The following is a 26,157-nucleotide window of genomic DNA, read 5'->3' as shown; positions in this document are numbered from 1 at the left end:
GGCTCTGAGTGAGGAGACTGGGCGTGAGGCGCAGTCGTTGGTGAGGCACCACTGAAACTTCTAGGAACGTGGTGTACCACGCCTGCCTTGCCCACGTTGGAGCAACCAGGATGAGCGTCATGGAGTGCTGCCGCAGTTTGCGTGCCACTAGCGGTCTGAGCGGTGCTGGAGGAAAAGCGTACGCAAATCTGCCTGACCAGTTCATCAATATCGCATTGCCCTGAGACTGCGGGTGTGGGAACCTGGCGGCGAAGGTTTGGCATTTTTAGTTTTCCTTGTGGCGAATAGGTCTATCACTGGATGACCCCACTGCTGGAAATATGGTTGGAGCACCGAGGAGTGTATCTTCCACTCGTGCATTTGTTGGCTGTGCCTGCTGAGCAGGTCCGCCATCTGGATGTCCTTGCCTGGGAGATGTTCCGCCATGAGGAACATGTTTCTCTGAATGGCCCACTTCCACATGCTAGATGAGACAATTGTGGAAAGTGTGTGCCTCCCTGCTTCTGGATGTAATACATGGCAGTCATGTTGTCCATGAAGATTGCCATCAGCTCCAAAAGGTTGATATGCATCTTTTGCTGCTGCGTCCATAGTCCCTGCAGTGTATAATGGAGGACATTGGCTCCCCAGCCCTGGAGAGATGCATCCGTCGTCAGCACTATTTGTGGTACAGGCTCTTGGAACGGTCGACCCCTGCAAAGGTTTTGTGTGTTCCACCAATGCAGAGAGTTGTATGTACGACCGGTCACCAACACTAGGTCTTTTAGATGTCCATGAGCCTGGTTCCACTGTCGTGCCAAGCACTCCTGAAGCGGACGCATGTGTAGCCTCGCGTGTGGGACTATGAAGATGCAGGAGGCCATCATACCTGCATAAAGACCTTCGCTGGGAGTGAGTGTTGGGGCCTGAATTTCTGAATTAGCAATTGCATGCTGTTGACTCTGGCAGAGTTTGGCTGCGCTGTTGCTGTCAGAGTGTTTATTGTTGCACCTAGGTACTGTTGTACATGTGCGGGTTGAAGGTGTGATTTTTGGGTAATTCAGTGAAAATCCTAGACTGTGAAGGAGGTGAATTGTGCGGGACATGTGGCTGGCACATTGCTGGGCCGAATTTGCTTGGATAAGCCAGTCGTCCAGATAAGGATAGACATGGATGTGTTGTCTCCGAAGGTGCGCAGCCACTGTCGCCAAGCACTTGGTGAACACACTGGGGGCAGTAGTGACCCGGAACGGCAGGACCTTGAACTGGTAATGCTGGTTGTTTATGGTGAACCGGAGATATTTCCTGTGTCCTGGGTGAATGGGAATGTAGAAATATGCAACCTTTAGGTCTAGGGTTGCTAGGAAGTCCCCCTGACTGAGCAATGGTAGAACTTGCTGTAAAGTCAGCATGCGAAAATGTTCTGACAAGATGTACTGGTTCCGGGGTCTGAGGTTTAGAATGGGCCGGAGAGATCCGTCCTTCTTTGGGATTAAGAAGTACAGTGAGTACACCCCTGTACCCTGCTGTTCTAAAGGCGCAAGTTCTATGGCCCCTTTTTGCAGCATGCAGATGACTTCTTGCTGCAATAAGTGCATGTGCTCTGCGTACATAGGACGGTGCCTTGAAGGTATGTTGAGTGGAGGTTAGTTCCAGACAATAGCCGTATTGGATAAGTTATCTCACCCACCTTGTAAACTTGCAAATTTATAGAGCGCGAATTGTTGCCCGGAGGCGTCCAAGCGCTAGGATAACCAGAACCTACTGATGAGCAGAGGAAGGGAGACTGGCAGTTAGTGGGGGGATGTGAACAGAAAGGTCTTTAATTGCTTACGAAACACAGTGAGGTTAGGGTTAGCTCTGAGATGGAGTGGCAGAGTGTTCCAAGTCTTGGACGCGTTGTATGCGAACGTCCTTCCGCCAGATCTAGATCTTTTTATTCTTGGTACCACTGCCGAAAAGGTCTGGCTGGAACGAAGACTTCGGTTGGGGGTGTAATGGGTGACCAGATCGCAGGTGATGCTGGGGCCTGTGTCCCAGAAGGCTTGATGAGCTATGCATAATGCTTTGAACAGAACTCTGCCGAACCGGTAGCCAATGAAGGCTAGTCAGTCCGGCCCTCACTGAATGTCTACGGGAGATTTTGAGCAGTAAGCGCGCAGGTAGAGTACATTATTGAAATCAAGGCGTGAGTGTATGAGACCTTGAATGGCTACCTGTTTGGCTTCCATGGGAAGGAGGGGGAATATTTTATTTAGCATCCTCATGATGCCAAAGCAGGTGGCTGAAAGTTTTGTGGCTTGAACATTGAAGGACAGGATCTGTCCAGCCACACTCCGAGGCTTTTGATGTTATTTTTGGGGGGTGGGGGGGGGGCCTAGACAGGGGGGCCACAGAGAGGGGGGAAAGCCAAGATCTGAAGGGCCTAAAAGCATCAGCTCTGTTTTGTCCCCGTTTAACTTCAGGGATGATGAAAACATCCAGGTCTTCACTTCCTCCAGGCATTCTCTAAGCCCGCCTGGCGCAGGTCGGTTTGCCTCCTGCGCCAGTGAGACCACCAGCTGCGTGTCGTCCGCATAGGAGATGATCTTAACTCCAAATGGGCGGACGACATCGGCTAGCGGTCTCATATACAGATTGAAGAGTGCGGGGCTTAGAGAGGAGCCCTGAGGAACTCCGCACTTTAGAGGTCTGCTGGAGGACACGGACTCGCCATCAAAAACCCTAAAGGATCTGTTCTCCAAAAAAGATTTAAACCATGCCCAGGCTTTATCCTTAATCCCCGCACAGGACAGGCGGTTGAGTAGGGTGTCATGACTGACCGTGTCAAATGCCGCACTTGGATCAAGGAGGATCACTGCCACTGATCCTCCTTGATCCAGGATTTTTCTAGCTTCCTCGGTAACCATGAGGAGAGCGGTCTCAGTCCCGTGTTTTGGTCTGAAGCCTGTCTGGGTGGGATCTAGTATGTGATGGTCTTCCAGAAAGTTCACTAGCTGTTGGTTAATCTATTTTTCTAGGACCTTGCTCACCCATGGGAGCAGAGAGATGGGGCGATAGTTGGCCAAGTCAGACGGGTCCAAATTGGGTTTCTTAATTAGCGGCCTGACCATGGCTTGTTTCCAGACAGTTGGTACAGTGCTGGAGGTGATGGATGCGTTTAATACCTCCCTGATGACGGGCAGGGTGATCCGGGATGCTGCCATTAAAATGTCAGGTGGATCAGGATCGTCCGGCGATCCTGATTTGACACAGAGCTAGTGATTCAAGGGTGGAGAGGTTCAGTGGGGGAAAATGGGTCAGGGGAGAGGATTGGGGGGATGTTGGGTTGGTTTGATGAGTTAATTTTTTGGGAGGGAAATGCTGAATAAATAGTGTTTACTTTTTGGTAAAAAAAACTCAGCAATATTATTGCAATGAGTGACAGATTTCTCGACATGCAACGCAGGGGACGGGTTTGTTAACTTTTTAATGATCTGGAAAATCTCCCTAGGTTTAGATTTGGCCTGCAGAATTTTATCGGCGAAATAAGTGGACTGGGCTGCTTTTATTTGGGCTTTATACTCGCTGATAGATTCACGGTAGCGAGTTTTGTTGTCTGCTGAGTCATCTAAACGGCAGCGTCTTTCCGCCCTTTTACAAAGACGTTTCTTATCCCTAAGAGCCTGCGTATACCAAGGGGCAGTTTTGTGGGGACGCTTCAGTACAGTCTTGCTCATAGGGAGGGTGGCGTCAAGGGTGTGAGTGATCCAGTTGACATAAGCCTGATTTGCTAGGGCAGGATCCTCCTGATCCCCGGGTTGGGAGCTGGCAAGTTTGATGGACCAGTTGTCAACCTCGAGGCGCGACCAGGCTCGCCTGAGCCTTGTAGTGGCGGCGGGTGATGGTGTTTTGAGCGAGGTCCAACTGAAGGGGATCAGAAGGTGGTCAGTCCAGGGCAGGGGAATGGCTGGGTCCACTGTGAGGTCGGGACAGTTAGTGAAAATTATGTCCAGTAAGTGGCCTTTGGCATGAGTGGGGGTAGTGACACGTTGGGTGAGTTGCAGGGCTGCTAGATCCTCTAGTAAGGTGGCGGCTGTGTGGTCAGAGGGGGAGTCAAAATGAAAATTCAGGTCACCTAGCACGGTGAAGTTAGAGGAGGTACTAACTCTATCGGCCACACTAGATGGCAGCGTTTCACGGAACTGCTTAGGGAGGTTGGGGGGGGGGGGCGGTAAATAAGGGTGCCCGAGAAACAGCTGTTGGGTGAGAGTTCGATGTTAAAACCAATATTCTCGCAGTCCGAGATGGTTTCAGAGGTGACTCGGCAGTGGTATTGTTCCTTGTAGAGGATAGCCAGGCCTCCTCCTCTCCCTTTAGGTCGGTCTTGCCGTGTGATTTGGAAGCCAGAAGGGAGGGCGTCTACTATCGCGGGATCGGACTCAGTGGTGAGCCAGGTTTCCGTCAGGAACAATATATCTGGGGTGTGTTCCTTTAACAGCAGGGCCATTTCAGCGCTATGCTTAGGCAGGGAGCGGCAATTTAGTAGGAACATGTGAAAGTCATGTGTGGGCACAGGGCAAGGTTTAGGCTTGAGCGGTACGGAGCAGGTGGGGCAGGTTTGCGGCAGGTCCTCGGCTTGAAAGATATCCGGAGTGCAAATGCTAGCGGAGGGCCTTAGTCTATAGAGGGTTGCCGGGGTGTAGCATTTGCGCTGTAATGGCTGAGATGCAGGAGGGGTGGCCCAGGGCCCGGACTCGGCACGGACGAGCGCAGACGAGCTTGCCTTATGCGCGCCTTCGGCGCACAATCGTCGCGCAATCGTCGCGCCCGCTGCGCTTCCTGCACATGCACATGTTTATAGCAAGGGGGCAATGCAGGGGGCGTGGCCTCGAGTGGGCGTGTCCCAGTCAGGTCGTGGTAATGCCTTCCCAGACTGGCAGGAACTGCTGGAGTCTTCCCCCGACCGGTGTCATATGGTCAGGGGGCAGTGACAAGGCGTCACTGTTTCTGGCATTATAATTTCCTCGTCCTTTGCCTTTGGTGCTGTTCCCACAATATCCACCTCTATTGTTCTTGTTATAGGTGGCATGCGTGCTCCCTTTGTTGTATTGGGCCTGCTGTGATGCTTGACCCCTAGAGGCTCCCCTGTTACCGGAACGACTAATAGAACCGCCCCTGAACTGTTGTGACTGCAGAGCCCCCATGGATTTTGCCGTCTCAGTGTCTTGTTTAATATTTTCAAGGGTCGTGTCTACATCAGGACCAAAGAGAAAGTCAGGGTTAACCGGCTGATTGAGTAAAGTTGTTTGGATCTCTGGCTTGAAACCAGAGATTCGTAGCCAGGCATGCCTTCTAAGCATTACACTTGTGTTGATGGCCCTAGCTGCTGTGTCTGCTGCATCGAGCCCACACTTTATGGATGCATTGGAAATCAACTTCCTCTCCTGTATCAGCATTTCTGCTCCCTCCTTATAAGCATCAGGCAGGTGTTGCAGTAGCTGCTCTAACGTGTCGTAGTGAGCCCTATCATATCTGGCTAATAGGGCCTGTGTATTTGAGATCCTCCAAATATTAGCCGCTTGAGCCGCTACTCATTTGCCAGAAGCTTCTAAGATTTTGGATTATTTGCCTGGAGGAGGAGCATCACCACTTGTTTGAGAGTTCGCTCTCTTACGAGCGTTAGCCACCACTAGGGAGTCCAATGGGAGCTGGCCCTTGATGTACGTAGTGTCCACAGGCGCAGGCTGGTATTTCCTTTCAATCCTTGGGTTTACAACCCTTGCCCTTGTGGTCTCCTTGAAAATGTCAGTAGCGTGTTTAGGACACGCGCCGAGAGCTCGAGTCGACGCAAGGCCGCAAGCACACTAGTGATCAGACGAAGTCGGTCGGATCGAAGACAGCGCCACCCTCAAAGAAGGTCGGTTTGTCTCCAATGCTTACGCCACCAATTAAGTACAGACTGCCCCCGACCGCTCGACCCAATGCGTTCAAGCCACAAAAGAGCACCGACACGACCAAAAAGGTGTTGGTAGTTTCGAGGACTCAGCCCATTGAGGAGGATGTGGTGTTCCAAGCGCCCTCCTATGACAATCAGTCAAAACTGTTCAAGAAGTACAGCGAGTACACCCCTGTACCTCGCTGTTCTACAGGCACGAGCTCTATGGCTCCTTTTTGCAGCATGCTGACTACCTCCTGCTGCAATAATTGTATAGGCTCTGGGGACATAGGACGGTGTCTTGGGGGTATGTTGGGTGGAGTGGATGTTAACTCTAGACAATAACCGTGCTGGATAAGCTGTCTCACCCACCTGTCTGTGGTGATGGATTTTCAGAATGAAAGAATGTACACCTGATTCCTGGAACCAGAGACAAAACCGCTTCCATTTAATTCAATATGTTTTGTTAGTGCTTGGCGCCTGGGCATAACAAAAGAAACCTCCGATCTGCCCGCATCAAAGAGCCACAGCAGGCAGCAGATCGTTCTCTCACATTGCAACCAAGACCAGGAACAAACTACCGGCGGACAGAAGACGCGCGCCCCCTCCCTGAACACCTTCAGGAAGACTCAAGACCTGGCTCTTCGGCTCAAGGGATCTGCTTTCATCCCCACCCCCTCACCCCCTTCTCCTCAACGCCTTGAGACCCTCACTGGTGAGTATTGCGCTTACAATTCCCTGATTGATTGACTATCCTTACATTCAGTGGAAAGGTTGATGATCAAACTCTGTTCAGAAGCCATTACTGCTGATCATAGAGATTTGGGATCTTGGGATCCGGATGCAGTATTTGACACAGTCATAGTAAATAGCAATGGGATAGGATCCAAGAGAATCGGCTGCCTCTCTGAGAGAAGGAGTTCTGTGTGCCAATACTGGTGTGGCGAATATGGGGCTATGAGAATCTTCCTGCAAGGCTCTGCCTTCATCTTCATGAGAAGCCTTGGCAGGAGGGGAATGGGAGGAAATCTATAGGCAAAGGTGTCTGACCATGCCTTCAAAAACACATTCCCCCAGGATCCCAGATGGTGATGCCAACTTGCAAAGTATTGGCTTTTCCTCTTTTTCTGAGTCACAAACAGGTCTACGGTTTGTGTGTCCCAGTGCCGAAAGATGTTGTCCAGTGTTCCCTGGTGCAGCTCCCAATTGTGGCATGCAGATTTGAGCCTGTGTGTTTACCTGCTGTTGCGTTCAGATTCCCCGGAAGTTGTTTCGCTCTTAGTGAAATTCCACTCTGGATCACACACTCCCAGAAGCACTAAGCCGATGAGTTCCATATCCTAGGTAGGAATGCTTGCAGGGCTACACAAATTGCTCTTAGTTCCAGCAAATGGATGTGGTGAAGGCGATTATGTTGCTACCAACAGCTATTGATTTGAAGTTCTGGCTGAAACGGTCCCCATCCTCCAGAGATGCAGCTGTGATTATTACTCACAGAGCTGGGGAGGTCAGAAAAGACAGACCATTTTAAATGTTTTTCTGCTGGGTCCACCAAGAGATGCCTTGAACCATAGTCTTAGTTACTGTGATATCCTCAAAAGAACCGACCACTTGACACCATTGTAAGTGTAGTTGTTCCTGAAGGGGGCGCATGCTCAGGCAGCAGAACGGTATGAGGAGGATGCAAGATGACATTGACTCTAGGAGAGATTTCTAACGGTGAACTGAAATTGAATTTTTTCTTAGGAGGAGTTGAGCCATAGATTTCAGTTTGTTTTTTCTTTCAAGCTATAAAAAGGCTTTGTTCAGAGTTGTGTCCAATATGGCTCCGAAAAGGTAATGCTTTTGGTTGGTTGTAGGCTTGATTTCTCCTTGTTTAAGGTATGGCCTAAACTTTCTAACAGACTTGTGCAAGCTGACATGATCACCCGGGCTGCTGAAATAGACAGTGCTTTGATCAGTCAATCTTCCAAGTAAGGAAACACCTGGTGATGTTGCATTCAGAGGAAATCCGCCACTGGGGCCTGACTTTGTAAATAACTTTAGCTCCGATCTTAGGCCGTATGGCAGGACCTTGAATTGGTTGTGGCTCCTGGCTACAGTGAAGCAGCGATACTTCCTCTGTGATGGTTGAATGGGAACATGGTAAGCAACCAAAAGGTCTAAAGTGTCTAAAGGTCTAAAGTGTCTAAAGGTCTAAAGTGGCCATAAAATCTCCTGAACTGAGAAACAGTAATAGGTCTTGTAAGGAGGCCATGCAGAAGGCCTGTTTATTGAAGTAGGTGTTCAGATTCCTTAAATCTAGGAAACAATGCCACTTTCTGAAAATTTTCTGTACCAAAAAAGAAACAGGAGTAGAACCCTTTTCCTCTCTGGGATGCCGGAACTGGTTCAATTGCCTTTTTTTGAGGCATCAACCAGGCTTCTAGTCACAGGAGGGGTAGATGCTTTGACGCTTGTACGCGAGGTGGAGTGGAAGGTGGAATTTGAATAAACTCTAACGTAAGGCCAAACTGAATAATGTTGATCACCCATTAATCTGTTATATTTTGCCAATTCTGGATGTATAAAGAGATTTCTCCCCCCAAGGGCGCCTGAGAATGGGAAGGGAAAAAAAAGGGAACCCAGAAAGTTGTCATTGGCAAACTGAGTAAGCCTTCCCCCGTCGCCATGCTCTCCTGCTGGGTGCCGATCTGGAATAGGTCATAGATTGTGATTGCTGCTGAGTGAATTGCGTTTGATGGGGTTGTGTAGAAGTGGTGGAAGAAGGATATCTGTATTGTTGGTATCCACCTCTATGAGAACAGAACTCTTCCTAAAGCCCTTCTCAAAGGTAACATACGGTACTGAAGCGTCCACAACGACTTTGCCGTCTCAGTGTCCCTCTTTATATTCTGGAGAGCATTAGCGATCGGTTTCCCAAAAAAGGCCTCTCCATCAAAGGGCAGATCCAATATCTTATTCTAGACCTCAGGCTGAAAACATGTCGCTCTGAGCCAACCCGGTCAGCGTAAGACTGTCACGCCTGCCAGAGACATATAAGCTGTCGTAGCAATATACTCTGGCAGTCTATAACCTCCGAGGAAGCCCTCTCACCTTCGTGGGGATCTTCTTGGCGTTTGATTTACTCTCATCAGGTAGTTGATCGATGTGAGGGGTTAGGTTGAACTAAATTTGGCGATCGTAGCGACCTAAGATCGCTAAAGCATTAGCTGCCCTGACCTGAAGTCTCGACATCAAAGAGAATTGTTTGCCTGCGTTGTCAAGGTGCCTGCCGTCTTTGTCCGGAGGTGTTTTAATCAGAGCAGCCAGGTTCTTGGACTTCCTTTGAGCCGTTTGGGAGATAACAGTATGGCTTTTGGTGGACCACCAGGCAGGCAGGACTATCCTCTCGGGCTTTAATGTTTTTTCTAATCTAGAAAGAACAAGAATCACTGTGGCTAGAGTTTATGACTTTAAGGCCCTCCTTCCATATGTAACTTTCAGAAGACCACTGATGTCCTCAGGTGGAGAATCTACAAGAATTGGTGAGGGTGAAGACGGAGTGGGAATAAGATAGTCGTCCCATTCCTCGTGTAGATCTGAAAGCTCCCTCTCCTCCTGGTCGTCACCGGAGGTGACCAGGTGCTTGTCAGGAGGCAGTGTTAATGGTCACGCAGTTACTGTGTGTAACGTCGTCCCCAATTGTGGGGTGGAAGGAACTGAATGTTGTTTAGGGGGCAACAAAGCACGTTCCAGAACAGCAGAAGGCAATGGAAATCTTTTCCTATAGTCCAAAGGTATCAACTGCAGATCTGAAAGCAACAAGGATGGCATACAAACCATCTCCTCCTGATACTGTTGGTGGTAGTCGTGAGGAAGCATGTAATAGTGCTCCTCCTCATTTCCCTCCTTGTTGTCCTCTTCCTGGCATTTTATATGCAACTCCGATGGACTGCGAGTGTAACCAAAGGTGCAATCGTCTTCATCCGAGTCCTGTTCCTCCAAGAGATATGAAGGACTCAAAGGATTCACCTAACTAGGTGATGTTACTTCTGGAGTTAACAGTCTAACTCTTAATTTCTCTGCAGCAATGTATTCCCCTCTGCGACGTTGTTGACCGGGTCAAAGGCAAACTGGGCACCGTCACAATTGATGCCGCCGTAGCCATTGTAGAAGTAGCCGTCGCTGTTGTAATAGTCGACGAGGATGTCGGTGGTACAATAACTGGCGATGCCTGCAAAGTCTCAGACGATTCCGTGGTAGATGGAGGAAGCATTGACAATGACTGCTCGTTGACTGTAGATACATGGGAAGTATTGCTCCACGTTGACCAGGACGATGGTTTATTCGGCGTGCTGTTGTCGACAACTATGATTTAGTCGACGGTAAAGCCTTCGTTGACTTTCTCTTCAGGGGGAACAGAAGAAGGCTTTTTGAAGGCTCGCCTGCCCTTAGGAGGTGTTAAAGGCGGCACAGAACTGGCGTTTTTTACCTTGCTGTCCCCTGTAAGAAGTTCTTTCCTCTACTGTTCAACTTAATGAGGAGATTTTGTAGGATTATGCTGGTAAGATCCGTGGGTGGTCTTTTCTGAGGCTTTATGAGGGTGCTTACCTGATGAATGAGGTTGAGATCTTTCCCTCTTGCGAGATCTTCTGGAAGACCAGGAAGAACAAGCCTTATCACTATCATCACTGGATAGAGGCTCTTTTCTGGTCTTCAGCTTTTGGAGGCAAATTATAAGACGCCCCTCACGATCCCTCAGCATTTTGGTGGAGAAGGTACAACACACCTTACAATCCTTGGCTTGTGGTTAGGGTACAGTCTGTAGATATCAACCTGAAGTCTTTTCTTAGAGAAGGTGGCACAGGCTCTAACAAGACCCTTCTACTTGTCCGACATCAGGAATGTAGATTAAGAAAGCCAAATAAGTAGAATTGTGAAGAAAAGGTTTGTAAACCCTCGCAAGAGAGTAATAAAGGAAAAAACTAAGCAGGGCTCAGTGGAAACTCCCTCGCGCAATGTGCAGTAGAAAATCTGAAAGTCTAAGGTTCTCTCAGGAGTGTTGTAGAGGGCAGGGTGTTCTGGATTGGCTAAAGCCTAGATTGTCTCTTTTACAAAAAGATATGAATATGTTACAAAACTGAAATGGGCCTAGACCTGTTTTTCTACTTTATGCTAACTTTGCATTGCTGTTTTGATATACCAGGGACTCGCATCACAACGACAGGGAATGATTCAAGCATGTGAATCTATGTAAGTTCCAATACTGGAGTAAACCCAGTGCATATTTTTGTTAATCAGGAATGAGGAGGACATGCTTACTACACGATAAAAAAACCTTTAAAGGTCTAAGACCTGTAATTGAGGAAGGCATAAAAGCAATCCACCAGCTAATGCAGTTTTGCACCCTTAGCACCACTTAAGAGATTGGAGAAAAAAACAACTCTTACACCTATATGAAGCTTTTCAACCGCAATGTATTAAACTGGGGAAAATGTACACTGGAAATGAACAGCCAAATAATATGATAACCAAAGAACTAAGGACAAAGTTTAGTTTACACTCTTAGAAAATAGAACCCAATGTAACAGACTGCATATTTTCAACTTTTTTCTATACTTCATAAAATTTACAAAACTTTTAAGTCTCCACACAAGCATCTAGGAAGTTATGGGTGTGCAGTGGTCCCAAGGATTCACAACACTCACTACTGAGCTATTCGCATCTGGCAGGAACTGTCCAAACTCCGAGAGCAGGTCCTCTTGATTCTTGAAAAGTCTGGCCACTTGTGCATACACCTCCTGCTCAGTTAAGGCTGGTGTGTAGTTCCCACCTGCTTCCTTGGCATTCCGCTGCTCTTTCTGATTCAGAAAAAGGGGGATGAAAAGACACAATGTTACAAAGAATGAGTAACCTTACATATGAAAGATATACACAACGGTAGATGCTGTGTCCCTCCCTCTGCATAGGCCCTATAATGCTATATAGTTTTCCAACTGATGTCCAGGGCTATAGAACTTTCAATAATCTCACAAGACATGTGCCAACAAAGAGGAGTACAAAGCATTCTGAGATAAAACTACTTCAAAGCTCAGCGCTCAAGATAGACAAGACGAACTCCCATCATCTCGATTCTCCACCCTCCTCTTGCTCATTTCATCCAGAATCACCACTCACCTGGTAAGTGTGCAGGATTTCCAGGAAGGCTTTGTAAATATCTGGTTGCCCCTGAAAGCGGTTTTTGATTTTGTTTACATAGTTGATGGCGTGGTTGAACTCTACAGGCTGGTTGTTCTGCAGGGATGGCGTGTTCCCGTGGGAAGCAGGCACAGGTGTGTGTGGCTGCACAGGGGAGCGTGGTGAGGGAAAAGGCAGGGCTGGAGGGGTCTGCTGGCTGGTTGGAGTATGTGCCTGAGATGGCGAAGGCTGGGGAGAAAAGGAACAATCTTCTATTCAATCACCTTCACAAATAACACAGATTCAGGTCTTCGCTTTATTGAAAATCAAGAAGGTGACAACCAATCAGAAAGCAGTGTAACTCCGCATGAATAGGGAGCTGCGTTGCCTAGAGAAAATTCACTTATATCAGCACCACCCAGACCCTATTTACAAAGTTTAAATGCCAGGATTAAAAAAGTTATAGCCCGACACACTGCTTTACTATCAGCACAATTAGTTTACTTCATAATGCTACTGCTAAATAGACTGAGGATGTAAAACTGGTGCAGTTATTAGTTAGTATTTTGTTTTTGGAATGTCACTACATGCGACATTTATAAAGCAGAACCAAACATCCTAGCCTTTGATCTATCTCAATACAGCTGCCTACCCTAATCGCAGGTAAAACTGGCACATCTCTTTGCATCCGAGTGAGATATTGGTATTCTCCATTAGCAGGCTTTATAACCCCAAAAGTAAGATTGCTCTAGATCCTTCCTTTTTCAGTATAGAAAAAAATCTATTTTATTAAGTTGATGCAACACACAGACCATGGTACACCGACCTGGCACCACATCAAGAGACCAACCCCAAACCCACCATCAATACTCCTGTTCCTACAATTCTTACCTAGTGAACTCACACTTTCTCCCAATTAGAAGGCTCTGCCCATCACCACCTGTTTCAATTAGATACCCCCAGTAAGCTGGACTTAGTCTTTCTCCAACTCATCATCTATACTAGACACATCAATGTGAGCTGGACCTAGTTCACCATCACTGTTTTAAGAAATCTTTCTTCTCCTCAGGCAAAAAGTCCCTAGTTGTTCTTTAAGTCCACTTTTCTTCATTTTATGCACGATAATCTAACATTAGTTCTGCCTTCCAACCATCAAAATGTATGTTACTTTCTTTCCTCACCTTGCTGATTTTGGCAGGAAGCGGCTGTGGTGCTGCCTGGGATGGGGTTGGTGTAGATTGTGCAGAGGGCTGTGGTGGTGGTGGTGGTGGTGGAGGAGCTTGAGGCTGAATGCCATGCGTGGAAATCTGGTGGACCTGCCCTGGTGTGGTCACATTTACCAAGTCGTTGGTCTGCACCTCAATTTTGTAGCCAGGCGGTAAGAAGGTGTTGAAGCCCATGATGAGATCTGGATGGCCCTTGAAAAGCTGAGACACTCTGCTAATCACTCCAGGTGTGTCAATGCTGTGATGTTTAAAAAAAAAAAAAAAAAAGAGTAAAAAAGGTTTGCGGATTTACTGCCACACAAGGAAAATAATGTCAAGTCTACACTCTAGTCATATGCTTTTTATAGATCTCTTAAAGGAAGGAGTGGAATTGCAGAGCAGAAAACCAAGTAAGCAAGGATACACCAAGTGAATGCATAAAGAAACGAGATACGAGTTAACAGCAATCAAGAAATGGGTACACTGAATGGCTTGATGGGTCTCTTCAAGTATTAAATTCTGTCACTTTTTAGCCATTCTGTCTCCTTGAAGAGAACACATCAGGAAGCTTCCCTAACCCCTTAATTTACCAATATTAATCTATCCCTTAAGAAACATGGTCACAAAAGCCATGTTCCTAAACAGAAATATGGCCACACAAGAGAATGATAAAGTTGCCTTTACAGTAAGCCTGTCACTTGCGAGATCTTTTGGATTAAAAGAAATAAATTAAAGAATAGAGCCAAACAATGTGCGTTTCCTAACAGTTGCTGACCGGACAACAGGAGGAAGATGACCGGAAAGAACTTTGAGATGAAAGGTAACAGTCACTTTCAAGATAACTTTATTCTACTTTCAAAAAATGAGACTTCCCCATTTTCAGCCTGTGGGAAGATTCCACAGCAAATGAGAACAGCAAGATCATTTTCCATCCCTTCGTGAGAAAACATGCAGACCACTGTGTTGATGGATTGCTTGTGGGGTAGCTGTCCTGCAGAGATACACCACTGGCGTGCAGAGATACTGCCCAAGATTTTACGGATCCAGTCTAATGCCTGGGGAATATTCTACGGTGAAGAATCTACGGTTCAAAGTCTCAATCAGAGAGACTGGTAAAAAAATGACAGAGGTAGCTTTCCAGATCCACGCTGTTGGTGCAGAATAAAAGGAACTGACTAAAGCAAGCTGGGGTGGTGTGTACATAGGCACTGCTACATCACTTCCAATGCAGAGCTGAACCATGCAACCTACCAGAATGCAGAGGTACTGCTCAAGATTTTCTAGATCCAGTCTGACGCCTGGGGAATATTCTACGGTAAAGTCTCTTTCAGAAATAGAGTTTGCAGTTTTGGGGGGGAAAATTTATGATCAGAGTTTTCCTTTGAGCAAAATGTCAAGTTTGCGTCACTCTCTATGATGATTGGCTGCTCAGATCACTTTAGTTGAGAAATTTTGTTTACAGGCTCTAATAGTTTAGCTAATTTGATGAGGCATGAATCATGGGTTCAACAAATAGTAGCAACAATTCCCATGAATTCTATGAGGTTTATAGAGGGTGTTAACATGTCATCCAATAAAATTTCGCCACAGCCTAGATAAATTGTACTCCATAGTAAAATCTAAATCTCAAGACTTGGGAAGAATATAGTCTTTCAAAGCTCAAACTAACTTATAGGTTTGAAGGTCATTATTACACAGAGTCTATTGCAGTGGTTTTTAACCTTTTGACTTCTGTGGATCCATCTGAATCATTAACAGAAACGGGGGTGGGGGTGGTGTAGCAATTTGTATGATTTGATCCTCAAAACAGACGTGAAAATACAGAAACTACACAAATTATTAAATATCGTCTGCAGTCTTGAGTCTCCAGTAAAAACCCCTCATTTAAGAGGAGGTGTGAGGGTTTCAGGTGAATGAAGAAAATTCTTGTAGCTGCAAAACTTCACCCAACAGGCAAGTTACCATTTCGTTCAGCAGTGCAAATGTTTTCTGGATTACCATGCTTTGCATTAATTATGTAGTGGTGTTTTCACCTCTTAGAAAGCTAGGCTGACGTTTTTTATTTGCAAACAGATACTGAATACTCTGCCCTACCTGTGCCCTTTTTGTTTTACTTGGACATCCACACAAAATGTCTTGTGAAGATGTGTACGGAAGACCACGTGTGTGCCATACAGATGTCATTTGTGGAACCATTTGCTATGAACACTGTTCCCAATAACCTGCGCGGCTGCGCGCGCGCCCATTGACGGCACCCCAAGCGCGCAGTGCTCATTATTTAGCGCGCACATCCTAATACAGGTCGCGCCGCCGCTTTTAAAACGCGAGCGACGCGAAAACCGGTCGTTTGCTGGAGAAGAGACGGAGCGGCAGATAAGTGGGTATTGGGAGGGCGTGCAAATGGCCCTTGCACTTGCTGAATTCCTTTCCTTACAGTGCACCGCTGTGGGCTGATTGTGGGCCATTGAGTTAGTATTCAATGCTAATTGCAGCCCGTGTGCGCTGCAATTAACATTGAATACTAACTCAATGGCCCACAATCAGCCCTGCAGCGGTGCACTGTTAAGAAAAGAAAAGCACAGTGTCAAACACGGCGTGTGCAAAACTCTGTTTTTCATTTCTTAATTCGTCTTGTTTCCAGCACAAGGGTGCGCAAACCTGAGCAGCAAGGCCCATATGTGGATACCTGTAGACCATTTCTAAACCCACCACATTTGAAATAGTAAGATTTCAAATGTTTTTATTTTAAAATGACAATGGTCAATTTTAAGGAAGACACAGTAAGCGGAATTTGCTTCCGAACATGCATAAAAGCACATCTCATAACAATAATACACGAACAGCGCTGATGGTGCGTGGAAAGCATTCATGGTGGGCTCAGCAATATAAACCGTGCTTAATCTAGGTTATCGGGGAAAACAAGCTGTGCTTCTGGCTTCTATGTCTCCATTAAGGTTAAAAACGGCCCCACCACATTGCCCAGGTGAGTTCGCTCTCTCAGGTCTCAAACACTTCTCACTTTAGAATGCCACCCTTCCTTGGACGCATCTTTTGAGACTCGGAGTGCTGCTCACCATTGCTTGAGTATAGCGCATCTTTCTGGTGAGAGAGAAAGAGCAAATCGCTTCACACAGGTGAAATATTTTATTAATAAAGCGCGAGCCCTCTTTCTCAGGAAACGGTACGTTGTCTGACGCATTAGCCGGTGATTCGAATCAAGATGACATATAATGCTGGTTGCTCCGGTGATGTGTAATGTCCACCCATTCTTCCCACTCTCGGAGGGGCAGCTCCACCAGTATTTTGGTGTTGAGCCAAATTGCGCGCAGTCACATACAATAAAATCTGACAGTGAATGCTCGCTGATGTCCACAAGGAGACACATTGACATTAATTTTTAAACAGGTAAAGAAGATATACAGATATGTATATATTCTATAGTTTCACCATCTACCCAAATAGTAGTTTATTTCGTGATCGAATAATAAATTGCATTGCTCATCTGTTAGAAGTAATTGCTTATGATGAAATGTTTAGGAGCTTAAAGCATGGGCTGGCCCGAGGAATCAAGCTAATTTAGAATGCAACTATACTCTGCAAATATGCTGTACTAGGTGTTATATACAATGGTTTACTAGCAAAATATAAGACGTGGACAGATCATAGTTTTCCCGAGAAGCCTAGTGCTGGTGCGCAGAATGCTGGGGGTGCCAAAACAAGGCTATCTCGTCTTCATTCCATTTCATGCCTCTTTCGTGGGGAACCTACAGTGAATTAAGCTCTGAGTAGCCAACTTGTCGAGCAAGGTTGTTTAGATTCTTTTTCCTTTGGCCATTGCCATGGCGTGAAATCAACAATGTCAAAGGACCCGAGAATGGTCATCACAGACTAGCAATTTCAGAATAATTAAGTAAAACACATCTTGCACACTAGAGGACTTTTTGGCAACTCTGAAACCTACTTCGCTGTATAGAAGGCTATAATGTGGTATATGAACCCGATTCATAAAAGAAATCAGAAGTGTAAATTTCCTTAGCTTTCCTTCTAACTTCAGCATAATTAATCTATTTTTTTAGAGAACTCAAATGTTTTCAGGAGTAATTCTTAAAAGCTACATTAGCTGGAGGCTCAAATGACTTATTCAGCAAAACATGTTAGTTCCTAACCGCCCTCATGTGAAGGCATTTTTGTACTGATAAATGCATATAATGGAAATTGGTAAATGAAGAAATGTCTCGAATTAATGCAATTGCACTTACTGGCTTTTTTCCTTAATGTGGAAAATATTTTTCCACATAGAGAAGCACCTTCTCCTACAACTCAACCAATTGTGGGGGGTTTCAATTAAATGTGCACAGTGGAAATGGGAATTTCCCACCCCTTGTTAACATTACATATATGGGCTTTTCCCAAACAGGGATGGCTACAAAAAAGTTTATGAATATACACAAGTTTTTTGGGTGTTGCCCAATTTTAAGCACATTCCTGCCTAGCTAAAGACACTCCACATCCCAGACAGGTGAATTGCTCACATGAAAAATGTAGGACCTCTTTTAGAGTAGGAGGGTGGTTCGCTGGCTTGGTAGGTCAGCAGAGTCTGTGGCCTCCACTTCATGTTGGAGAACTGCCTGTCTTTTAGAGATCCCTGCCAGGTAGGTGGGGATCTCTTTGCCTGCAGCAGAGCTGCTGGTGCGGTGGCTCCAGTAATGGCGCTGAATTTTGGCCGGGCAGGAGCCATGTTTGTTGCACCCATTTGGTACACATTTTTAGGTTGCGTCTAGCAGCGCGCATGCGCTGATCTGTGAGGCTTCTTGTGTTTACTCTGTGTGGGTCTGACTCCTCCCACACATTGGATTGACTTTTGCGTGTGTCTTTCAATAATGAAATTAGGCAAATGGCTAAAGGCGGGTGCATGTCCCACCTCTTTTGTAATGTTCACTCCCACCGTGTTTGGCTCTCCGGAGCGAGCAGCAGTGGCAGGGTGACAGCTGCATTCCTCGTGGGTCAGGTTATTATTTACACATAACACGCTGTGCTTTTGCTTTTTTTGCTGTCTATTCTGCTTTTATCCAGTACAGTCTCTCCGTCAAGCAGTTGTACTCCAGGCTTAGGGCTATCTTGTTCTAATACAGGTTTATTCCAGGGCGATCTGATTCTATTGTTACCTTGCATTTCATTCTTATTTTCATTTCACTCTTGACCTGGGAGTCCCTCACTCTCTTGTAGCCCTCGCCAAACGCTGTCTTCTTCAGGTGGAGCCTCGGCCCAGTGCTGCAGTGGAGGCTGCATTACAGCCTCGTTCTCGCCCTATCGCTTGTTCTGTGTATTGGTGCCCATATGTTTGTGGCAGCACTGCAGCAAGAAGGTTCTGCATCCAGCTCATACTGCCAAAGGGTTTGTGTCAGATGTCAGGTTTCGTTTTCTATCATGCTGGCATCCTTGCTTACACATACAACCATCCCCTTCATTTTTAAATCTGCAGGCGTATTAAGATAATACTGTGTTTCAACTTAAATATTCTTGTGCATGGAGCCAGTATTTGTATTGGGGCCATTTAAACATCTATAACCGAGTGTTAGACAACATAAGATGAAAGTAATTTACCGTTGTGGTTCATTCTGAGACTTCTTAACCCCGCAACAGAGCTGAAAGCTAATAAAAGCAGCGGAGCAACAGCCGGACAAAATGATAGCTGCCTCGAAAGAAAACCAAAGTATGAACGCACTTCTAGATGACATAGCCTCATTCCATAACCATGGTTACCTTTACTCAGCAGATTTGAACAAACATAAGCTTCTGTGTATCCAAATTGCAGATCTGCCTTAAGACCCTTAACGTGGCGCCGTGTGTGTGGAAATGCACCATCTTTTCAGTTTTTTAAACAAAACTTTGGAGGGATATTTGGTGCAGCACACACGCGCGTTTTGGTTTCTGGCGCACATAGCCATGGCTGCAGCGCACAGAGACCCTAAACTGCCGCACACAGAGGAAAACAATTAGAGGGAACATTGGCTATGAATGCCAGCATGGCAACTTTCTTGACAACTGTGCTCTTTGGTTTTGACCAAGCACCCCTCCACTGTCTCCCAACATGTCTGGATTTTTGCAGAAGTCCCCTTGGTGACTGGTGAGCCATTGATTGCAGGGGGGGGGGGTATTGCGGATATAAGTGTTTTCCCTTCCCGATGTGGCTCATTTCCTTCCAGTAATAGATCACTACCCTTCTGCTATCCAGAGTATGAAGCACTTTTTTGTTTACAATCTTGTCTTTTTGGATGGCTTAGTTGGGAAGAAAATGGGACAGGACTATTGGCAGAAGTTGTTGGTTTGGGTTTGCCCTCACTAACTTTTCGCTATGAGGTGATGGCAATCAAAAGAGCTGTCTTGAGTCGTTTCTTATGCATAAGCTCCAAAGACTGAGTCATCAACTTTAGGTCTAAGTTCAAGTTCAACAGTGGATTAGTTGCTGCTCCAGGTGAAGCTACCCTTTTTGCCACCGCTAGAAATAACTTGATAACCGGTGTGTGAAACAAACCTCTTCCTGATGCCCCACTGTATGAACTTATAGACCATCTGTATTCTCTTAGGACTTCACTGGCTCTCAGTGGAAGCCCCAGATGTCCAATCTCTAGATCCTCAGGAACCATGCTGCTAGGCTGAGGGTTGGTGGTTCAAGGCGATATACCAGCACCATTTGTATTGTTAACAAGTCCTGATGGCCTGGTAGTGTCATTACTCTGTCTTGTGCCATGTCCAAGAGTTCCCAGAACAATGTATGGCCCACTTTTGAGCGATCAGGATTAGGGTTCATGGTTACTTTTCTGCACTTGAGCAACACCAGTGATATGAGTGATCTGGGGAAACAAATAGAGTATGGAGCTGGCTCTATATATACTATACCAAAGTAAGGTATAGTGTGCACACAGAGTCCAGTGGAACCCCAAAGGTAGGAAGAGGTAAAAGTAGATAGCACCCTACTCTCACAATTTGTGGTAGTGTGGGGGAGCAGTAAGGCTTTATCAGAGGGTAGTGTTAAGCATTTATTGTACAAACTCAGGCAAGAAATTATGTCACACACTCAAAGACTGAACTCAGACCCATTTGCTTGTATACAAATATTATTTAGTTATATTTTAGTTTCTAGAACCAAGCCAGGCCTGGTAAAGGTTACTATAAGGACACTTTGCAAGAAAAATACAGGTAAATACAGCTTGAATGCAGTTTAATGCAATTGGATTGGTTACAGGTAAGTCAGTTGTTTGTATAGTAGTTTAAATTATTTATAGTTACTTTACAAATTACTTTTCAAGTTACTTTTCAGATTACATTTTTAGTTACTTTTTCTGCTCAGTGGGATTAGCATAGATATCACACTGGGACATTTCCTAGAGAAGAGGTAGGTAAATCGTTTTTTTGTGTATTTGCAGTTTAATACAAACCAACTCCACACTATAATTTTTACAAGAAAGCAGTTAATGCAATCCTATGGCAGGAAGGAAAATGCTACTTACCAGTATGCATCTGTTCTTGGCATGTAGAGCTGCAGATTACTACCCTTAGCATTGTTGGGCTCGGATGATTGCATGTTGTTGTCGTCTTGTAAGAAGTCTTTGTAGTCACAAGATAGGTGACTCCTCCCTTGGACGATAGTGCGCATGGGCTTCGGCTCCATTCTGAGATTGTTTTTCGCCAGGATGGGAAATGATGAAGTTGGTAGAAGTAGATGTTTGTACATCTAAGTAAGAGAACACTGGAACAGAAAGAGGTTCCGTGGAGGCGGGAGGGCGTGTAGTAATCTGCAGCTCTCCATGCCAAGAACAGATGCATACTGGTAAGTAGCATTTTCCGTTTGAGGTATATGAGCTGTAGATACTACACTTAGCATTGATTGTGCAGCAGTGTCTCCCCTAGCGGTTGTCACCTGTATCTGTTGCAGTAGTTTGAAAGAGAGTTTTAAGGACAGCTTGGCCTACTGCAGCTTGCTGCTTGGCTTGCACATCAACACAGTAGTGTTTAGTGAAGGTGTGTGTTGTAGACCATGTTGCTGCCTTGCATATGTCCTCTAGGGGATGATTCCTAAGAAAGCCATAGAGGCTCCTAGTTTGCGTGTGGAGTGCGCACTAGGAGGAACTGTTAATGTAAGTTTAGCTTTTTGGTAGCATATTTGTATACATTTTACAATCCATCTTGCAATTCCCCCTTTAGAGATGGGGTTGCCTTTATGAGGTGGAGAGAAAGACACAAACAGTTCTTTTGTTTTTCGAAAAGACTTCGTTCTATCTATGTAGTAGAGAAGAGCTATCTAGTGTGTGTAGAGCCCTTTCTGCTACAGAGTCTGAGTTTTGGAAAAACACAGGTACCTCTACAGATTGGTTTAAATGAAAAGGAGTAATGACTTTTAGAAAGAATTTTGGATTAGTTCTTAAAACCACTTTGTTACGATGTAGCTGTAAAAATGGTTCTTGGATTGTGAAAGCTTGTATTTCACTTACTCTTCTAAGAGATGTAATAACAATAAGGAAATCTGTTTTCCACGTGAGGAATTGCAGCTCACATTTATGTAAAGGCTCAAAAGAGGGCCACATGAGTCTTGTAAGAACAATGTTTAGATTCCACACTGGAGAAGATGGCAACCTGGGTGGGATGATTCTTTTTAATCCTTCCATAAATGCTTTTATTGCAGGTACTCTGAAAAGAGACAGATGTCTGTTTTGCAAATATGCAGCAATTGCTGCAAGGTGCAGGCGTTTGGGACAAATAAAACTAGAATTCGTGAACTCAGACTGCATTATAAAAAAGTAATGGCTCATGCAAGGAGCGAGTGGGATTTGGATAGGTGGTCTAACTTAACCACTGCTCTGGAAACTAGGGACGCCCGCAGATTCTGGTCACTAGTAAATATAGGCTACGGGGAACCAAAATCAGCAATAGAGCCCAACATAGATGCCTCAGTCTGGGAATCTCATTTTAAAGCCTCATACTCAGTTGAACCTGCGGAGGATACTTCAGCAGCACTTCTACTTTTAAATATTGAGCATGAGGTTTTAGAGTTCACATTGAGGGAGACTTGCAGTGGGTAAGGCCCCAGGACTTGATAAACTCAGCCGTGTCCTCTTCTTCAGCCCCGCCTATACTAAGTCCAGGAAGTATTGGCTTGTACCACTTTGCAGAAACTTAGGTGTTACAATCTGTTCACATGCTTTTAGAATTTTAATGACAGATACTTCAAGTCTTATCGTATTTGCACTTTCCAAGTATTTATTAGCAATGTGGACAAAGAGGCGTCAACTAGTAGATATTGAATGTTGAGCATACAACACCTTGATCCTTTTTATACTGTAAATAAGTTTTCTATGTATGTAATGCATTCTATGGTGTCTATGAAATGAATTTTATAATGATTCCCTCTGTATTATGTATTTATTACTTCTGTTTTATTGCCTCAAATAGACTAAATAAAGAATTTTTGAATTGAATGGAAGAATATGCCAAGTTATACCTTTGTAAATGTAAAAGGTAGCAAATGATATTCTGGATGGAAGTATCTAGGGGATCAATTTGGTTATTGTTGCAATAAATTGCAAATCTCTTGTATTTACCAGCATAACAAGCTCTGGTAGTAGGTCTCCTGACCACTTTAATGATGTTCATACAGTCTGGTGGTAGGTTAAGATAAACAAACTCTAAGACTTCAGGAGCCAGATCGCCAGATTCAGTTGATTTGGGTCTGGATGTCGGATGTCTCCATGGTTCTGCGTTAGCAGAGATGGAGTCAGTCGCAACTTCTGGTGTGCAACTAGAGAGAGTTCTAGCAGTGTGGTGAACCACGGTTGGCGTGCCCATGTGGGAGCTACTAGGATTAATTTGAGACTGTTGTCTGAGCTTGCGTACTACTAATGGTATTCGTGGTAGTGGCGGAAAAGCGTACGCAAATCTGCCTGACCAGTTCATCCATATCGCATTGCCCTTGGACAGCGGGTGGGGAAACCTGGCGGCGAAGGTTGGGCATTTTGCGTTTTGTGTGTGGCAAACAGATCTATGTTGGGATGACCCCACTTGTGGAAGAATGGTTGAAGAACTTGCGGATGTAGTTCCCATTCATGAATTTGTTGTGTCTGCCGATTCAACAGATCTGCTATCTGATTGTGAACTCCTGGAAGGTGCTCTGCCAATAGATATATGTTTTGTGGAATGGCCCGTCTCCAAATGTTCTGTGTGAGCTGGGACAGGTGTAGAGAATGTGCCCCCCCCCCCCTGTTTTTGTATATAATACATGGCTGTCATGCTGTCCATCCGGATTAAGACAGCTTTGTTTTGTACTTGGAATGTTTTGAGTGCTAAGAATATTGCTGAACAAAAGGGGGTGGTAATGGACGGAGCAACTGAATCAATCAAACACTCACACCCAGTCAAAAGATCTGGGTTTAATCCATCACCATTCTTTAGCCCACTCTGCCACCCCAGTTCAGACATGGCTATATGCAAATCAGTCTGACCCTGTGCCTCATGGGACCAGTCCAGCCCGAACTGCCAAGCCATGTCTTCCCTGGACCGGAAACAAGCTTCCGAGGACCGGTTTCTGGCAATCCAGCCGTCTTCAGTCCGGCTTGCTTGAATCCAGTGGCAAAGTGAGCAAGGGACTCACGTCTGAGCATACCCTGCCACACTTATGGCGGCCAAATGCGGTACAAAAGGGGGTGGTGATGGACGGAGCATCTGAATCAATCAAACACTCACACCTAGTCAAAAGATCTGGGCTTAATCCACCAAAGTCCTTTAACCCACTCTGCCACCCCAGTTCAGACATGGCTATATGCAAATCAGTCTGACCCTGTGCTCATGGGACCAGTCCAGCCCGAACTGCCAAGCCATGTCTTCCCTGGGCCGGAAACAAGCTTCCGAGGACCGGTTTCTGGCATTCCAGCCGTCTTCAGCCCGGCTTGCTTGAATCCAGTGGCAAAGTGAGCAAGGGACTCACGTCTGAGCATACCCTGCCACACTTATGGCGGCCAAAAGCGGTACAAAAGGGGGTGGTGATGGACGGAGCATCTGAATCAAACACTCACACCCAGTCAAAAGATCTGGGTTTAATCCATCACCGTTCAATATTGCTAGCAGCTCTAGATGGTTGATATGGAACAATTGTTGTTGATTGCTTCATTGACCTTGAGTTGTATAATGTGGGAGATGGGCTCCACATCCTGTGAGAGATGAGGCTGCTGTGAGCACTAGTTGTGGAACAGGTTTGAGGAACGGCCGCCCTTTTGTCAAGTGTTTAATGTTCCATCACTGCAGAGATTACCCACTTGTCAGTTGTAATGGAGTTCCATGCAGGCAGGAATTGTGTTAATCTGCCCCCCACCGGAGTGGAATGCTGTTGGGGGAGCAGAGGGAAGTCACTGTTTGTGGTGGAAGAGGTTCGATTATTGTTGTTACCCCAACCTCTTCCTTTGTTGTTATTCCCTCTATATCCTCCTCTAAAATATCCCTTCTTAGAGGATGTTTGTGTGTTACATTTGAAGGATGCTGTATTGTCTGCACCAGTTTGTTTGGGGACTCCTCTGTAAAAGGAGCGATGAAAGGAACTTTTAGCTTGTGTGGACTGTAAAGCTCCCATAGATTTGGCAGTGTCTGTATCCTTCTTCATCTTTTCAAGTGATGTGTCTACTTCTGGTCCAAACATTTGGTTCTGATTAAATGGTTGATTTAAAATGGTAGTTTGCACTTCCTGTTTAAAACCTGAAATGCGTAGCCACGCACGTCTTCTAAGTACGACACTAGTATTTACAGCTATAGATGAAGTGTCTGCTACATCTAGTGTGCACCTGATTGAGGCATTAAAAATTAGCTTGCCTTCTTGTATAAGGTCGTTTGCCTGTGCCTTATATTGGTCAGGTAGATGATCTAGTAGTTTCTCTAACTGATCATATTGAGCCCTATCATATCGTAAAAGGAGGCCTTGTGTGTTAGCTATGCGCCATATGTTGGTAGCTTGCGCAGCTATTCTTTTGCCTGAAGCATCTATTACCTTGGATTCTTTGTCAGGTGGGGGTGCCTCACCTTAAATTTGTGAGTTTGCCCTTTTCCTAGCGTTTGACACAACTAGTGAATCTAATGGTAGTTGTCCTTTAATGTAGGCTGGATCTGCAGGTGCAGGCATATATTTTTTCTCAATTCTAGGGTTTAGGATCCTAGTAGGTACAGGGTCTTGAAATATCTCTGGAGCATATTTGATGCCCCCTTTAATCATGGGAAGAATTTTAACAGACCTTTGCGATTGTTCAAATTTTTCTAACGGAAAACCTTCCTCTGCCTCATCAGAATGCATAGTGACCCCATGGTAAATGGCGGCTCTGTTGAACAGGTGACCAAACTCAATGTTATCTTCTGGGGGAGAAGGTTTTGATGGGTATGACTGTTGGTCGGGAATATCTGGCACATCCTGTGGGTTTGGGTACTCCCAGTCTGTATCATCTATAGGGCATGGGAAAGGTTCATCTGTGTCTATCCCTCTCCCTAAACTAGACTCATCATTTTGGAGTGTGAAGATAAAAGAGGAGAATGTGGAGGGGATATCTGTGGTGAATTGTTAAGAGGAACAGGGGATGAAGGAGAAGGAAGTATAGGAGAAGAAGGGTGCATAGGAGATGTGGCAGAGTCCTTCTTCTTGGCAGGAACTACAGATGTGGATGTTGCATCTGCCTTCCTCTTCTTTTGTGGTGTAGTGGATACATGACCTGTCTTTGGGTCTTCTTTTGCAGAGGATCTGGTTGGAAAAGGTCTTCTCCTTGTGGAACCTTTGTCGGCGCCGATTTTTTCGGTTCCGGACGAGGTTGCTGTCTGTCTTTAGCCTTAGGAGGTGTTAAGATGTCTTTTGGCATAGTTTGACACCAAAGG

General features: G+C 45.6%; 1 protein-coding gene across 5 annotated transcripts in view; it reads right to left on the bottom strand.

The window, feature by feature from the left end:
- Window positions 1-26,157, bottom strand: part of SIN3A (SIN3 transcription regulator family member A) — an 802,206-nt gene that overhangs the window by 443,097 nt on the left and 332,952 nt on the right. For all 5 annotated transcript variants that reach the window (XM_086959309.1, XM_086959306.1, XM_086959307.1 and 2 more), the window contains 3 exons: window positions 13,237-13,519; window positions 12,056-12,304; window positions 11,587-11,739 (listed from right to left, as the gene is read on the bottom strand). In XM_086959309.1, coding sequence (XP_086815435.1) covers window positions 11,587-11,739; window positions 12,056-12,304; window positions 13,237-13,519 — 685 coding nt within the window. The remainder of the gene's footprint in view (window positions 1-11,586; window positions 11,740-12,055; window positions 12,305-13,236; window positions 13,520-26,157) is intronic.

The sequence above is a fragment of the Lissotriton vulgaris genome, chromosome 2_2 (genome assembly GCF_964263255.1).
Source record: "Lissotriton vulgaris chromosome 2_2, aLisVul1.2, whole genome shotgun sequence".
In the NCBI taxonomy this organism is placed as follows: Eukaryota; Metazoa; Chordata; class Amphibia; order Caudata; family Salamandridae; genus Lissotriton; species Lissotriton vulgaris.
The sequence above is the reverse complement of the archived record's forward strand: the minus strand, read 5'-3'. Positions and strand labels throughout refer to the sequence as shown.